At 42.2% G+C, this 17,652-nt stretch overlaps 1 protein-coding gene across 5 annotated transcripts in view; it reads right to left on the reverse strand.

Moving 5' to 3' along the window:
• Window positions 1-17,652, reverse strand: part of LOC115654777 (prosaposin-like) — a 35,838-nt gene that overhangs the window by 12,739 nt on the left and 5,447 nt on the right. Inside the window, exons 1-8 of one of the 5 annotated variants that reach the window (XM_030569545.1) lie at window positions 9,792-9,825; window positions 7,876-8,009; window positions 6,418-6,492; window positions 5,967-6,092; window positions 5,214-5,408; window positions 3,749-3,892; window positions 3,066-3,122; window positions 1,721-1,729 (exon numbers count right to left, since the gene is read on the reverse strand). In XM_030569545.1, the coding sequence (XP_030425405.1) occupies window positions 1,721-1,729; window positions 3,066-3,122; window positions 3,749-3,892; window positions 5,214-5,408; window positions 5,967-6,092; window positions 6,418-6,492; window positions 7,876-8,009; window positions 9,792-9,810 (759 nt within the window). In that variant the 5' untranslated portion in view covers window positions 9,811-9,825. Of the gene's footprint in view, window positions 1-1,720; window positions 1,730-3,065; window positions 3,123-3,748; window positions 3,893-5,213; window positions 5,409-5,966; window positions 6,093-6,417; window positions 6,493-7,875; window positions 8,013-9,791; window positions 9,826-17,652 lie in introns of those variants that run through there. The other 4 variants (XM_030569541.1, XM_030569542.1, XM_030569540.1 and 1 more) reach the window with 4 other exon arrangements.

Raw genomic sequence — 17,652 nt, forward strand, 5'->3', positions numbered from 1 at the left:
TAGCTGATTGTGACATTTGTGTTCAGACCACCTGGGGGGGGTGGGAAGAAAGGAGTCAGCAAGACTGGAGCTACTGCATCTGTAGTTCTACCCACTACAAGCAATGCGCTATAAATAGACACCAGAATTGAAGAGCTTACTGTGTAAAAGGGACTGCATTCTCTCCCACCCACTCCCTTCATGGACATTTCCCACAAACCTACAATCCAGAAAGAAGAGTTTGTGAAGGGTTTGGGAAGGAAGCAGTGAGATGAGAGGGGAAGAAGGATGGCTGGGCCTCTTAGGCTAGTTTATTCTCTAAACTAAGACACTTCCTGCCCCACTCTTCTCCCAAGGTAGGTTTAACTACGGTTTGCTCCATCCTGTGTATGGTTAATACAGGATTAGGGAAAGGCCAGGAGGAAGTGCTATCTAAACTTTAGTAGAAGCCAGGACCCTATGACCTGCAGTACTAGAACACTCATAGCTGTAAGTGCACTTTATGATGCCATAAAAGTGTGTTAGAAACATGTCCAGAATACTTTCCCCCTTCAGAAGGGGAAGTTTTTAGAAGCTGATTTCCTGTTTGACACACACAGATGTAACTAGAAGTCCTAAGTCCTTTGAAACTGGTGGTACTAACTTAAAAAAAAACAAAAAACCCAACCACACACACTAATGCCAGACATGTGAAACAGGGAACAATTGTTCAAATAGGACCCTTCATGCCACCACAGTGAAAACAGACAGCACTTACAACAGCATAGGGTACAAAGTTAGAGGATTATGTTTCCAAATAGGTTTTTGGCAAATTCTTGTCAGCACCAGAGGCTAGCAGAAAAAGCAGTCTAGATTAGATGTGGTCATACTCAGACTGCCCTCTTCCCCCACTACATGGACAGTCTGACCATCAAATAGTAATAGAAAGGGAGAAGTGTTTTTCCATCTCCATCCTCTAACAAGGGAAACCACTTCAGACAATGGAGGTTTACTGCTTCAATGCCACACAGTTTTATCTATCATGCCCCTCGCCTGTAAGACTTCCATGCACAGGTAGAAGCAATATCTCAGACAGAGAGCACCACTTCAGACTACATAGATTCAGGTCAGCCAGGCACTGCCTTTAGTTGAGTTCCCTAGTTCATGCACTATAATAAGCGTTTCAAGGTATTAATGCTACAGCAGCACCACATACATGCAACATGTTTTCATTGAAACATGACAGACACAAGGTCTCCCCCAGGACTTTCCTAAACAGGAAACTAAGAGGCACTGGAAGAGTGGAAATTTGAAGGCCCCCTATATCTTCTTCCCAATTCACATACTGTGACTGTCTACAACTATTGCCCTGACCTATAAAGGTCAACCTAGAAGAAAACCAGTCACAGCACGGACTTCATCTTAGAGCTCAAGGACTCAAGAATGAAACCAGAAACTGATTAGAGGCAGTGTCAAAATTTTCCTACATCTTCACCTCTACCCCAGGAAAAGCAATCCGCTCCACTGGTGGTTCCACCATTAGGTTGAAATCATAATGAAGAGCTGATGTCAGGAGCAGGAACCATGACCTATTCATTGGAGATCTCTCTCCCCTCTCTCTTCTTCACTCCACCCCCAAACATCCCTTGTATCTGTCAAAGCTGAGGGCAGCCACACCACATATACAACTAATTAGCAAGAGGTGAACTACAGCCCTGTAGCTGAAAAGCAAGGCACCACCACAGGCAACTTACTCACATACCTGGTCCTGCTGTTGATAGAGGAGATTGGAGACACAAAGAAAAATAAGAAATGAAAAACAGTTTGATTAAAGGAAAAAACCTCAAGCAGTTGAGCTGTGCATATGGTTTTTACAAAAATCTTGCTAGTGCCCCAATCTCTATGCCTGAGGTAGGCAGTGCAAGGACAACCCTTCATTTAGTTAATTGCTCACCCCAGAATAGCTCGTAGCACATTTTTTAAGCTATCACATTGATGAGGCACCCTGTGAAAGATTACCTCCAGATAAAATGTGAACCTGCTCGGAGCAAACCAGAATTTTAAACGTGTTCATGTTCCAGTTTTGAAGTACTGTCAAGATGCAATAGTTACAATTGAAAATTTGAAGCCAACTTTATGCAAAAGAGAAAATTTAAATGTTTATTCCAATTAAAGTGTGCCCTTAACTCCTGAAAGTCATTTATAACTGACAAATTCCAAAACAAGAGCCTCACAATATACTGTCAAGTTCAAGCCTTTGAGACACGCTGAACACAATTTAAGTAAGGTTATTTAAAGCAAGATAGCATGTCTATTGCTTAAAACAAGTGTTCAAGTCAGTCATGGGCTCTATTCACAGATCTATCTTGCCAGTGAATGTCACTTTGGACACATCCCAGTATCTCAGTTCCTCTATTTTTAAAACAGAGATAACAGTGCTAACCAGTCTCTGTAAAGTGCTTTGCAATCCCTGGACGAAAAAGTGCTCTGTAAGAGGTTGCAAACAAAATTTATGTGTTTTTGTACACAATGCCCGTATCAATGGAATAACAAATTTATTCTCCACTGCATACACCCCAACCGCAGATGCATTAGAACTTCAGCTATCTGAAACCCCACTCTTCTGACAATGCTTACTACCGTGGGGATGTGACACATCCATTCCATCAACCAAGTTGCGTTATCAAGTCAGGTCCCTGGGACGGACCAGCTCTGTATCTGTAAGAAGCATTTTTGGCATAGAGGTGAAAAAGTAGCCACGTTCGAGAGAGTATACACAATGGAAGATTTAAAAGCCATTTATTACATGCACTCTGAGGTCTGCAAGAACAAAAGATATCTATGTATTTTTAGAATGGCTGTGACAGATACATAAGGGAAACAGCTAAAGAATGAATTCAGACTTTTGTCGCCAAGTATACTAATATGACTTGATTAAGGATCTCAAGACCTCAGCTATGAAGTTTACACACTTCAAAATGAATCTGGAGGCGTCCTGATGACCTTTAAGGCTTAGAGTATGACCATTCTCCAGAATAAAGTTAAGAGGAAGCTACACAAAACAGAGAAGTTATACCAAGAGGAGATTTGAGGTCTCATGATCTTACCATGTGCATCATCATTTGAATAGCCAAGTCTGAATACTGGGAGATGTAGTCCTTGCACTGTGGGAGAGAAATACAGACCAGTAAACAAAACCATTTTACCCATACATGCAACGGTTAATGCCACATCACGGTGAAATTACATACATCTTGGAAAATTCAAAGCAATGTTTCCCACAACAATTAATTTGTCCCCTGTAGTATTTTGCCACATGCTATGCGGTTATTTTTGTGTACTTACAGTTTCTTGAATGTGACACTTTGACACAGTCAAACAAAATGTCTTGACTTGTGCACATCATGTGTTCCCCATCAGCCCATTTTGTTATTTAATGAAAGAAAAATATATTAAAAACTATTGCAGCGTTACCTCACTCAGTAACTGCTATTAGCTCTCAGATTACTTGCCACAATCCTCCAGGCTTTTCAAAAAACATTAAGACACTCACCTTAAAGTGAGGATTTAATTTTGGGAAGAGGAAGGAAATAGAAAGCTTTTTTGGATCAGAAAGCTTATGGTTTGTAAGTGCTGGGCCAGCAAATTAAATCCAAGAGCCGCACCTAACATTATCTACCTTGTTTCTACCAAATATTAATCCCATTGAAAACAGACATTTACAGAGGTCATTTCATGTCTCCACTATGGACAATTTCCTTAATCAATCAACAGAAGGTTATTTTGTTACCACATCAGCTGCGGCAGGTCCCAAGCGTTCACACTCCTCCTTGGCATGAGCAATTAAGGAAGTCACAAAAGATGAGTTGGTCCTTACAGCTTCCTGAACATCAGTGACTAGCTGAACACAGTCTTTGCACACGTCCCCAGCCCCCTGAAAAGGGAGAAAAGGCGAAAATACTATCTTAACACTTGTTATGCGGGAACATCTGCCAGACTTGTGTTGCTGGTATCAATTACCACTTCTGTGATACAAACTTTAACACTTCTTCTAAAGAGTACTTTATAAAATCATAAGTTCTAATACACTTGAGCTCATGGAGTAACTGACAGGAATAGTCTGTTGCCCTCACCATGTGTGCCCCAGCCATTGGAGGGGAGATGAGGTATACACATTGTCAGTGGGTATCATAGCTATTTGCTGACAGCTCAGGAATACTGAGACTCCTGGCTCTGGAGGGGAACGTTCTGATAGTCACAGGCCATTCTGCCTCAGGCCCTTCCAGTCTGTCCTCTGCAGCTCTCGGTCTACTCCCTGTACAACACATCTTGTTCCTTCCCTGTAAGGCAGTTCTTGTTGCCTCAGCATTGGACTCAGGTTACTTTCTCTTCCACAAGGTATCAGCAGGGAGATTCTTTCTTGGGGGTCTCAGTAATTTCCTTGCTTTCAGGTCTAGTGCCACTAGGAGAAACAGTTGCAGGGAAAGTTCTCCTCAGCTCCTGCAGCCCTGGGTTGCAGCATGCTCAATACAGACAGAATCTTCAGCGAATGTAGTTGCTAAACTCTAACAAGTTTCTATTGAGCCTTGCAAACGTAAGATTTTTCAAAGGCTTATAAAACTTGGCCAGATATGTTTTTGCTGTTGTTGTTTGTTTTACTGCAACAGCAAAAAAGCACTTCTCTGACAAATTTTAAGCCTTTGCTTGAAAGCCTGGAGAGGTACTAAAACCTAACTGAAAAACAAAGTTGTTTGGGGTTCTTTTTTTTTTTTTTTTTTTTTTTTTTTAAAGCGGTCAAAACATTTTCCCTCATCCCATTCTCTGAAACACCTGGACTTTTTTGGTTGAAGTTTTCAAAGAGAACAATTCTTCCAGAGGCTGACACCTGGCCTGGATGAGTTTCATCCCAGAGTTAAAGTTTGGCAAAGTTATAAGCAACTAAAAGGCAGGATCCTATAATGGAAAGTGTCAGACAATCCTAATGATAAGCAGTATCATTACCTTAGACTATAACAATGCAGAAGATAAAGCACAACAAATATTGCATAGCCAGCAAAATGGCAATTTCATTCTCATATGATAACACAATTTATTTGTAGCGTGACATTCTCTTAGTTAAATGCATGTTGGCTTTCCAAACTTCTAAAGTTGCCTGAAAACACAAATCATCAATAAACTGTTATAAAGGCCACTGTGAAACTTGAATGGAACACACATTCACTTCTCCTGGGCCCAGAGACATGCTGCATCCTTACCTGAGACTCTTGCTTGGGCTTGTCCTGAGGGTAAAGGAGAAGAGGCACATTAGCCATGAAGGGAGATGCCAGTTCTGAGAAGTCCAGTTCAGGTATCTTGTTGGACTGGAGCTGTTTCTGAAGTTTCATTGCAGCAAGATGCTTCTGAAGGGATTGGCACAAGCAGAGGGCACTGCACAGTATTTCAGGATTATCCTGAATATAAGAGAAAAAAATTAGAAAAAACAAAGCACTAGTCTGATGCCATATTCAATCTCAAAAATTGAGCAAAGATTCACTGCAAGAAAGTGGTTTTAGAATTCAGTTTAGAGATTACAAAGAAACTAATCTGCACTTCGTGAAATGGAAACATTTCCATTGGATTTATAATGCAACATTGTGTAGGCAAGTGAATAGAACTTTTCTGGCTGTAATTTCTATTATTTTATTAACCCAATTTATATCAAAGACATTTCAGGACATCGGGAACATTTATATTATCAGGAGCAGTGAAATGATGAGAGATTGAGGACAAAATTTAAGAACAGGGAGTTTTGGATAACCAGGTTTCACAAAAACATGATCTGGACATACACCACTACTTAGATTTGTTTTCTTTCATTGTAATGACTTAACGGTCTGCACATTAGGGGAGTCAGTAATCTCATTCATATCTGCTTAAAGGATTAAACCCACCCACACTTACCCTATAAGGAACAAAACAAAGAGACATGGCATAGGTTTTCAAAAATAATTTACAGTCAGTCAACTTACTAACTCTTCTTTGATCAGGTCCATGACAACTGGTAGGTAAGCATCCACGGTCTCCTTGCATTCAGATACCAGGCCTTGGTCAGGAAGGAACTCACATATCTTCTCGATATAAGAACGGATCTCACCCTATGAGATGAGAGGAGGGTTATTGGCTGTGTTCATGCATGCAGCTGCACAGAGATGTGCCAGTTCTTCATTCTCAGATAATAACTATACGCAATCTGGAAACACTTGAACTCTGAAGTAGGGTGGGGTGTGATGATACAGGTCTTTGCTCTCCAGTACCAGATCTTCCCAGAGCCACCAGTGTTGATATTCACTGCACTAATACCTCACTAATACTTCTTTCAACACTAGTTTTTAAAAGCCTTAAGCCCCATTTGGAGAGCACTCCCCCTCCCTGGGGAATCACAACTATTACAGTGAAGTCACATAGTGCCTTTAAGCTTACCTCTGTGCTATTGTCCTTCAAGAGATTCCCAGCCACTGTTACAACCTCTTTACATAAGTCACATGGGATGCTTTTCTGAGGAAAACAAACAAAAGTTACTTCAGAGGGATCTAAAAGTTAGTAAATATACTAAGCTTTCCTTGTGCATTGCATTTTTCTAGCCTTTTGTGCTTTATTTCCTCTCTTCCAAAAACAGGCCAATTCTCTTCCTGTTCGATCCCAAAGTCAAGGCCATTTCGAATATGTCAAGTTCCAGTGTCTAGGATAGACAGATGTCAGATACAAAAACAACATATGTGGGTGGAAGAAAGCAAAGCAATAGCACATCTACTACAGTAAGAAATATCAAAAATACAACATGTTCTCTTTCACACATGACTGTGTGAAAAATTTGCTTTTGATACGCCTATCTTAGAGGGACTTTCCTGTTCCACCTTCCCCTTCAAGACATTAAGGCTCCAGAGATTGTTTTTGACTGCTCTGTTTAGGAATTAGTTGGAAAGCATGCCACCATATGATTTTGCATTGAGGAAGGAGAATAATAGAAATAAGATCAGGGTGATGCAAAAAAACTGTAGTCCAAAACTAGCAAGAGTGGGGGGTCATACAGCCAAATCTTCCCACAACCAATTTTTTAAAATCAAGCTAAAACATTGCCTTTGGGGCATGGTACTCAATCAATTTTTGGTCCAGTCTGTAGCGAAACGAGTAAAACAAGGGGGTAGGAAGTGGAAACAGATTACCTAGTAGAACTAGCCAGTCTTGTACTATCCAACGCATTTCCTGATACATTTATGCATTACAAATGTTAGTATATTTTTAACATGGTTTTCTCAAGCACACAGATTTGGAAGGCGCACTGATTATACCATTATGGGTATGAAGGTCATTGCCACAATATAAGTTTCCACAGAAAAATGCAGTACATGGTAAGTTTTAGGAAGCACTGCAGGCATATATACACAATTACAATTTTATTTATTTTTCCATTGTGACACCTTCAAATTTAGTGTGGCTTAATGAGATCTCTGCAGCCATAATGGATGTTAGACACCAGGCATTAAGTTTATAGGATTCACTCCTGGAAGCATAAAAGGAATAAGTTTACATAGCTCATTCCATCTCTGTCCAGGATGGTCTCTAGGTTATTCTTCCCTCTCTTGCCACCTTACAAAATGGTGATTGGACTGACACAGGCAGAAGTTAGCAGAGTGTTCTTCCTTTCCCTCCATAGCTTGCATAAGAAAATCCTATTTCTTTTTAAGATCTGAATTAACACATTGTAGCCAGGTCTTTGATGCAAAAAACTTTTGGATGGCCTGAACATCTAGAAAAGAGAGGGATTCAAATGGCACCTTCCTTCTCCAAGTCAGAAACAAACTTTAGGAACAGTAAAGCAGCAGATGACAATACAGATGAGCAGAATGGTAGAGTGGAACAAGTCTCAATTACACTCACCACAGAAGGCTTGTTCCAGACAGTTTGCTGACAGTGTTTCACAGCTCCACATTCTGATGCAGTCCGCAAATTCTGACACCATATCTCAGGACCCTTCACGCAGTCTCTCTCCCACAAGAGGGGGCTTGCCACAGCTGCTGAAGAGAAGTAAATTTTCAAAATTGCACATCTGAAGGTCTCTCAGACCCTAAGTAAACAGTTACTCCACATGAACTTCTAGAGAAGTTCAATTAGCTTTTTAAAATAGATCTAAGACATTGATGCCCTTACATTTTAGGGTAGGAACTTACGCAGATTGTAGTCACGTTTATACACATCACCCCCCATTCCCACTTACTACCAGTCCCTATCCATACTTCCAAACATGCTGAGTTCTAATGCATACATATTTCTGAAAATCTAATGCACCATCAGATCAACTAAGCACTTCTTTAACGAGCTTTCTAAAGTGTGGGTTTCTGAAGAATCACAATGCTCCAACTGGGCTGTTTTATTTCCCCTACTCCCCCACCTTTCCTCAAAGCAAATTAGACTTGGAAAACTGGTATGGAATAGAAATGATCCTTTTGAACACTGAACCAGTCAGGGGCAGTATCACTATTTGGGAAGCGGCCCCAGTACTTAACCCGTGTGATCTATAGTCTTCTCATAAAGGAGACCATGACACCAATGCAAACAAGCTAGTTTCATACTAAGGCAGAGGTGGGCAAACTTTTTGGCCCAAGGGCCACATTGGGGTTGTAAAACTGGATGAAGGGGCTGGTAGGGCAGGCTGTGCTTCCCCAAAACAGCCTGGCCCCCACCCCCTACCCACCCCGACTGCCCCCCTCAGAATCTCTGACCCATCCACCCCCCCTTCCAGGACCACCGCCCCTAACCAACCCCCGGGATCCCACCCCCTATCCAACCCCTCTGCGCCCAGTGCCCTGACTGCCCTGACCCCATCCAAACCCCTGCCCTCTGACAGGTCCCCTGGGACCCCACCACCATCCAACCCACCCACCCCCGATTCCCATTCTCCCCCCTCTCCCCCCCCCCCGCAAATGCCAAAATCAGACTCCAAGGACAAACTGTGGAACCGGAATTCATTTGCAAACTAGACACCATTAAATTAGGCTTGAATAAAGATCTGGAGTGGATTGGTCATTATACAAAGTAAAAACTGACATGCTAATTCTTCCTGCTCCCCCTCTTCCCCCATTGTTACTCATGCCTGCTTGTCAACTGTTGGTAATGGGCCATCCTGATTATCACCACAAAGTGGTTTTTTTTTGTTTTTGTGTTTTTTAAACAGTCCACCTTAATTACTCTCCTTACAGTTGGTATGGAAACACTCATTTTTTCTCCCACGTTCTCTGTGCATGTGTATATATATCTTCCTACCGTATTTTCCACTCCATGCATCCAATGCAGTGGGTTTTAGCCCACAAAAGCTTATGCTCAAATAAATTTGTTAGTCTGCAAGGTGCCACAACTACTCCTGGATTTTTGCTGATACAGACTAACACGGATAACACTCAAACCTGTCACTGTGCCTGCTATTTTCAGTATGATGTGTAAATTATATTTTGCAATACTTTTTCACCTAGTTACTACCACCTTCTCTCCTGCACCCTCTCCATAACACTCTTGTTTGCGCTAGCTCAGTTGCATAGTCTTTACAGAACGAAACAGATTAAGGAAAAGCCATACTTTAGCTTCAAGGTTCTCTTCAGTTAAACCCCAGCCACCATCACAGCACACAATGCTAGCTAAACATGCTATTCATTCATGAGCAAGATCTCTTAAGAGGTTAGTTGTGAAGTACTGGAGAGACTTCATCAGGAATTATTAATCCAGTATTTACAAAAGTGCAGAGTGCTGATCAAGAATCTGGAATTTCAGACTGCTTAATCATTTTAAAGGGACACCCCTACCTGTAACATCCAAGAACATGTTGAGGTATCTCCTCACAATGTGTTTTCCCCTCACAGGACACTGAAAGATAGGAGACAGGCTAGGCTAAAGGCATAATACGCATCCTGATGGCAATGAACCCAAAAAGGTTGGGTGGATTGACAGTGCCCCCTTGTGAGAACTGTAGCTTTCCCAACATTTGCTAAGGCTCCTACTACAAGTCATTTTCACACACCACATCTAACTTCCATCTCATGTACTTTACAGCACCTCTAGGCCTGTGGAGCTGCATTGCAACACCTTCTTTGAGAATGGTTTCAGGGCTTCCGCTATCTAATACCAAGAGAATGCTGACATCTTTTACCTGAATCTGTTAAACATCTGTATTACAGATGTAATGGAACTGTTGCCTTTACCAATGGCCCGTCATGGGAAAAGTTATGAGAGACCATAGAGAGACAGTCTTCCTGATCAATTTTACTCTACAGATTAGAATACTAAAAAGGTACTTACTGAAAAGCCAGCTGTAAACACTGGTAGAGAGCAGTGGCAATTCTCAACATTACAGCACACCAAGTCCACTCTCTCCAAATCCATCCAGTTTGAGAGTAGACAGCAATACAAGCATTTAGCCTACGTGCCCTGGATTACAAAACTCTAATCCCAGAAGAAGCAGGATTTTCATCTGAGGGACCAGAGCTATGTGCATGTGCTCACATACACCTCCTTCTAGAGACATATAGCCCTGGCTACAGCCTGAACTATAAAGTGATCTCAACCCAAATTCTGCAGCACCTGGTGAAACACCAGAAACTATGTAGCAGCTTCAGATTATACTAAATAAAAACCTTTAAAAAAAATTTGTATATCATCCTTTATTTGTACAGATTTCATTTTTTCTTTTTTAATTCTTCCAGATTTTCTGCACATCCAGATTTTCTGCACATCAGTTTGCACTGAAAACACACAACTGTACAAAAGCCATTCAGGGCTGGGGCCAAGAAGGCTTTGTAGCTACACAGAGGCCATCTGAGGTTTTGGCAAAGAGGAAGGGATGACACTCTTCTTTCCCTTCTCCTTGAGGCTAGGACAGGAGTGGGCTGGATTTTTGTTTTTTTTAAGTTAAATTTCCAATCCAGCTAACAGCTACTCAATGACCTAATATATAATCAGTCAGCTATTATAGTTACAAATTTGTAGTTATCGCAACTGTGATTTTTTTTTAAAGCAATGTTTACATTAGGTTTCAGAATGGACATTCCCCTGAGTAGAATGAGGAACAGTTCACACCTATCAACTATAGCTTGAGGCTGTCTACAGACTCAAAAACAATTTTAAATAACTTTACACCAGTGACTGTTTGGGAGATTATGTTTACAACCATAAAATCTAAAAAACAAGTTTTTGGAAAAACAAAAACTTATGTTCAGGAGTATGATTCTGCAGCAGTTCATAGCACTATGCAAGCTCTTGCTTATAAGCAGACCATTTGGATCAGAATCTTTAAGACCAATAAGATATTCACAAGACTTACTAAGAAAGTCTTGTGAAACTGCTTGCTCCACTGGTCACGAGATTCATACTGCTGAGATTTGGGAATAATAAGAGTGGATTAAGCTTTTGGTTGGACTTTACTCTGAGTCACTGGTGGATAGTTACTGACTTCTATAGAAGAGATATCAGAAGGTGAATGTTCTTTTCTGCCCACTGATTAGTTAGGGGAGCTGTCCTCACTTTGCTCTGCAGTTGCTGTTGCTGAAGCCCCTGTGTATATTTGTTTGCAGAATACTACCTGTTGAATTTCTATTGGCCTTTTAGTCAAATGGGCTCTTAAAACTCAGGCCCCAGATTGCTCCCATCTGGGCCAATTATACTTTTTCAAATAGATACAACCCACTGCTAAAGCTACAGCCTTTTCTTTGACACAGACTTGATTAGTTTTCCTTGTAATGTTTTTATGAATAGTCTGACCTTCCTTCCTTCATTTATTATGAGAGTCAGGTTTAGCATATTGTGTCCAATTCACATGTCTAATGAAACTGATTGAACTTTACTGGCTGACTTGAAAAAAAAAATCATTTAAACTGCAGTATACTTCTACTGGGTGTAAGTTTCCTTGGGAGTCCATCTCAGGTGGCTTATAGGATGATAGAAATGCCTCGCTGTAGATTTTCTCCCATTTGTTTAGCAAAACCTTTGATTTGGCAGCTGCTTTGGTAGAGGCATCAGCTCCTGGATGTGAATATATTGCAACAGAATGGTTAATTATGACATCCCTCTTCTTTACTTGTGCTGTTCCTATGTTTTTTGGGAAAGTCAGAGTCTTAGCATAAGAGAAAGTATAGCAACTGCTGCTAGGGAGCAAGACAAGACAAGTGATATTGGTTACAGATATTTTACTAATTCTTCATTATGATGGATGTAGGTTTTGAGCGGATAATATGAGGAGGGAAGTATGAAGGAGACTAGCACCCTTTAGAGTAGCTTCAGGAACTATTAGATGGCATGTTAGTTTAATGGCATTACATTTTAATGAGATATTATAAAGTTTATTACTAGATAAATTCATGGAGGATAGGTCCATCAATAGTTAACAACCAGGATGCACAGGAATGGTGTCCCTACCCTCTGTTTACCAGAAGCTGGGAATGGGCAACAGGGAATGGATCACTCGAAGATTACCTGTTCTGTTCATTTCCTCTGGGACACCTGGCCTTGGCCACTGTCAGAAGATGGACCTTTGGTCTGACCCAGTACGGCTATTCTTATGTTCTTATTCATCTCTCTCTTTCCCCCCTCCCCACCTCACAATCCTGATTCCCTAAACTTTAGTTAGCTCTAACCATTATTGAATTTACCAAGCCTCAGCCACAGACATTGCTAAAAGGCTCCCCATATCCTATGAAACTGAAGTACAACTTGTATTTGGGAATCCTTTCATGGCAGGAAAAACTCAGTTCAGGCAGAAGCCAGGAGACGAACAAGGCCGTCTACTGGTCCATACTACTAAAACAACATTTGAAGTAATGAATTCAGAAGTTTTTTGAAAAGCACAAATGCAGTATTGGATCAGTTTAACTAGACAGGGATGATGGCAATACAGTGAATAAGAGTCCTAGATAAGGGGCAGTATTAAACCTGTTGTGTTATGTCAGTGCAAACTTCTGTGCAGACTTTTATATTTAAAACCAGGCTTGCTATGGTTTAGCTTATATCAATTAGATATTTTTTTTTTAAACTAAAGTGAAATGAGCCTGCTTTAAACCAAAAAAAAGTCAGAGGGGTTTGCACAGGTTTAACAGATTTGTTTGGTTTTAAAAGCCACCTTTTGTTAAACCAGGATAATTGTGTTTGAGTTGTACTTTAGTTCTTATCTAGAAAGAAGTCCACCAGAGCTGTTTCACAAACTTCTTTCTGCAAGAAGGTTAACCATCAGTCCTATTCTTTTTGTCCCTATGTTGTTTGTGGTCACTAGACTCTTGACAAAACAAAAATTTGTTAACCACACATTTTAATTGTTATCAGTTTTGAGCTGCATACCTTTAATATAAATTTCTGCTCCTTGGCTCTATATTGGACAGAGATTCATAAAATGGGAGCAGTGTGGACTGCTCTATTTCTCAGCAAAGCATGCAAATAATGAGCATCTTTTGATTAGAAAGAGTGGGAATAATATGCTTTTTTCAGGTTACCAGGTTGGTACAGAGAACACTAACAGCGTGATGCAAGTCTTGTACTTCTTACAGTGAGCAGGACCCAGGTGGAATAAGATTTTTAAAGGAACACCATCCAATTATTTTATGGTGCAAGTAAAAACAGAAGATTTACAATAATACAAAATATGGTTTTCAGTGTATCCTATGCATTTGACAGCACTACTTCCTTTTTAGGAAGTTCCCATTTGCTTGGAAAATCCCCAAAACTTGGAAATATGATCGTAAAAAACTGGTAGGTAAAGTACCCAAAAATACATTTAGCTCATTATCTGAAGTTGCACAGATGATGAGTTTGCTGCAGTGCTTTTACCAATAGTTTGAACACTCAAATTGAGCCTGTAGGTCACAATAAAGCATCTCCACACATCTTTCCACCAGTAGCTTTAAAAAAAAGTGAACTTGGTTCAGTATCTGCTCTTCACTCCTGAATGCAACAGCAAAGTAATGCAATGCAACACAAGAGGGGCTATACTCAAGTGCCAGTCAAGTCAATCATGGCACACAGAACTTTCCTGCAGAAAAACAATCCTCAGTTAGGTATCAGGAGAAGCCACAAGCTTTAGAATATGAATAAGATGCTCATGTGGGGAAGAGGCAGGTGGACAGTCAGCTGACTAACAGTATCCTTTCAGTTGTAAAGAACAAAGATATAGGAAAACACAGGATGGAAGGCGAGATTAATAATGAAGATATGAACTAAAGAACCAGTCACCCATAGCGGCTACAGGGATGATGACTAACCAAATGAGTTATTTGTGGGCACAGATCATTGGTTTATTATAGTTCTTCCAATCTCACTCTAGCACAGCAATCAGCCTTTAGCTCAGGGGTTGCAGTGGCTCTGCCTACTGCAGACACCGCCTCCACAGCCCCCATTGGCTGGGGGGAGAGGGACAGAGATACCATCACTAGTCGCCAGGCAGAGTCAGCTTCACTCCCCCACCCCAGTGAATATAACCAAGGCAAAATACCACGCAACTAACTGATGCATACCTTGCTGCAGTCCTGAAGGTTTCAACTACTCAGTCACTGAGGCCAAACATCAACATACTGACAAAACTGAAGCCTTGCCAGGTGTCCAGGAAACACTAAAAACTCTCTGGCAAGCAAAGAGTTGTATAAAGTTTGTGATACAGGAGAGCCAGGGAGCAGCGGTAGAGTATTTGAGGGTAAATATATAAGCCCAAGGCTAATTAAGGTGTGGTTCCCTGTAAACTAGGGAGGGTGGCTACAAGTTAATTGGAGCACCTGCAGTCAATTAAGGCCCTCTCAGGAACCTAATAAAACCCCCCTGCTTCAGGCAGACAGGGAGAAGGAGGAAGGCTAGAGGACTGGAGTGTGGAGGTGTACTGAGAGATGTGAAAAATCAGAGAACTGAAGTAAGGGAAACCCTGCCCCAGCTGCCGAGGGAGACTTCCTCCCCCAGTATCTAAGGGCTGAAGGTACCCCACACAAGGGGGGAGAGGGTAAGAACCCGCAGGGATTGACAGGGGTTAAGGGCTCAGAGTAAGGTGTGATGCCAGACCCCTCCTCTGCTTCCCTCCTTTACCACCTTCCTGGGCCACTGGGAGGATTTGAGGACTGGCACTGGCCCTAAGGTAAACTGAGTTTGAGATCCTTGCTTTAGTTGGTAGCAATGACTACTTCATCTAGCCAAACGCACATTCCCCAACTCTACACTATAGAATAGCCATCTGCAGAATTTCTGTACATTCTATATGGTCATACCACTCCTTACAGAACCACCTGAAATGTTGGTTATTACCTTCCTCATAACTAGTGGCCATCATCTTGGCACCTCCCAAGAGCTACATCTCTCTTCCCCTCCTGCCCATAAGCTGGGATACAACTTTTATAATATGTTTTGCTGACATCACTATGTCTAATGCCTATTCAGTAGGGGGTTTCTCCCCTCTTCTTAATTTTTATTCCTCATCCTATTAATGTTGAGGTGCCCTTCTCCTTTAGATTGGTATATTAATTTGAATTCATCATGTCAATTTGTTGCCATGGCACTTTTCCAAAGTCAAGACATCTGAGGATGTTCCCATCCTAAGATGTCCAAAAGCTGATGTTGGCAACTGGTTGCCCGATGTCATTATGGACAAACTTCCCACTTAAACATTCTATTCCCAATTCCCCAAAACTCAGGAGTGGCCATTACACCATTTAGCTGTGTCAAAGTTCATAGGCCTCAAGCCTTATGCAAACTGCTGAAGGCAATGTCTTACAGGATACAGGCCTGTAGGTTCCTTGCATTACTGCTGACTAATATAAATGCAAAAGCTGGGTCTATGAGCTACAAGTTTCGCCCACTGTTCTTCTGTTTCTACAGCTACCAGTTTCAGGATTTTTCTCCCTTTATGCAAGTCTAGTGTTGTAATTGACTAGTATATAAAATGCAAGAAGGAAATCCACAACAGTAAGATTCCTGCTCCTTTTAAGATTTATTTAATTGGGGATGATAGCAGGGAGAAATTTAAAGTTTATAGCCCTGAAAAGAGTTGCCCTATTCAAGTTCCTATTTTATAATAGCCTCTTTCACATGACAGGAGACATAAATCCTCACTGTGATAGCACTTGGTTTGTTGCCAGCACTGGACAGGCCAGGAGAGAAGTGAGGACAAAGTGCTGTCCATTACAATCATACAGCTTTTAGTACTTGCTGGATAAACCCAATGAGATTAACCTTTAAGTTATCTATAGTATCCTTTTAATTTGTATATATTCATTTATTTTTGATGTCATCCACTTTTAGATGTTCTCTTTACAAGGGCTCCTACATTGTAAAAGTTTCAGGTGCAGGTGCCCCACACCTACAATAACCTTGTCTCCTCCCCCCCCCTCCCCTTTGGGGTCAGGACCCCTACAATTACAACATGTGAAATTTCAGATTTAGACAGCTGAAATCATGATCACGACCATGAAATTGGCCAAAATGGACCATGAATTTGGTAGGGTTCTAATTATTACATTGAAAAGAATGCTCAAGACCCATTATGTTGTCTTCAACTATTGCCCCTTTCCTTCTTCCCAAAAATGATTCGCTTGTGCCATTTGATATAGTTTCATGTAATATACAAAACTAGAGGAAGTACAATATGTCTAGACCAGGGGTGGGCAAACTACAGCCTGCAGGCCACATCCAGCCCACCAGCTGATTTAATCTGGTCCCCAAGTTCAAGCTGGGTCTGGGGCCACTCTGCACATGCATTCCATGGCTCCCAGAAGCAGCAGCATGACCCCCCTGCAGCTCCTACATGCAGGGGCAGCAAGGGGGCTCCACACACTGCCTCAGCCCCAAGTGCTCCCACTGGTCAATCTGGGAGCTGCAGGGGTGGCACCTGCAGACAGGGAAGCACGCAGGGCAGCGCAGAGCTGCCTGGTCACACCTCCGCATAGGAGCCAGAGAGGGGGCATGCCGCTGCTTCAGGGTACTGCTTGAGATAAGCACTGCCTGGAACCTGCACCTCTGAGCCCCTCCTGCGCCCCAGCCTCCTGCTCCAGCCCTGCTCCCCCTCTTGCTCTCCAAACCCCTCAATCCCAGCCCAGAGCACCTTCCAGCACCCCAAACCCCTCATACTGAGCCCCACCCCAGAACCTGCACCCCCAGCTGGAGCCATCCCCTCTGCCCCAGCCCTGATCCCCCTCCAAACCCCTCAGCCCCAGCCTGGAGCACCCTCCTACAGCCCAAATCGCTCATCCCCAGCCCCACCCCAGAGCCTGCACCTCCAACCAGTGCCATCCTCCCCTCCCACACACACCAGCCCAAAGCCCCCTCCCGCACCCCAATCCCAATTTCATGAACATTCATGGCCTGCCATACAATTGCCATACCCAGATATAGCCCTCAGGCCAAAAAGTTTGCTGACATCTGGTCTAGACTTCTTAAAGCTTCTTCACGCCACATTACCTGCCATTTTATCTTAAGTCTTTTATAGGTAAAGCAACATAAAAGCCTCACCCAGGCCATGTCTACATCTAAAATTTTGCAGCGCTGGTTGTTACAGCTGTATTAGTACAGCTGTATAGGGCCAGCGCTGCAGAGTGGCCACACTTACAGCAACCAGCGCTGCAAGTGGTGTTAGATGTGGCCACACTGCAGCGCTGTTGGGCGGCTTCAAGGGGGGTTCCGGGACGAGAGAGCAAACCGGGAAAGGAAACC

The sequence above is a fragment of the Gopherus evgoodei genome, chromosome 7 (assembly GCF_007399415.2).
Source record: "Gopherus evgoodei ecotype Sinaloan lineage chromosome 7, rGopEvg1_v1.p, whole genome shotgun sequence".
NCBI lineage: Eukaryota > Metazoa > Chordata > Testudines > Testudinidae > Gopherus > Gopherus evgoodei.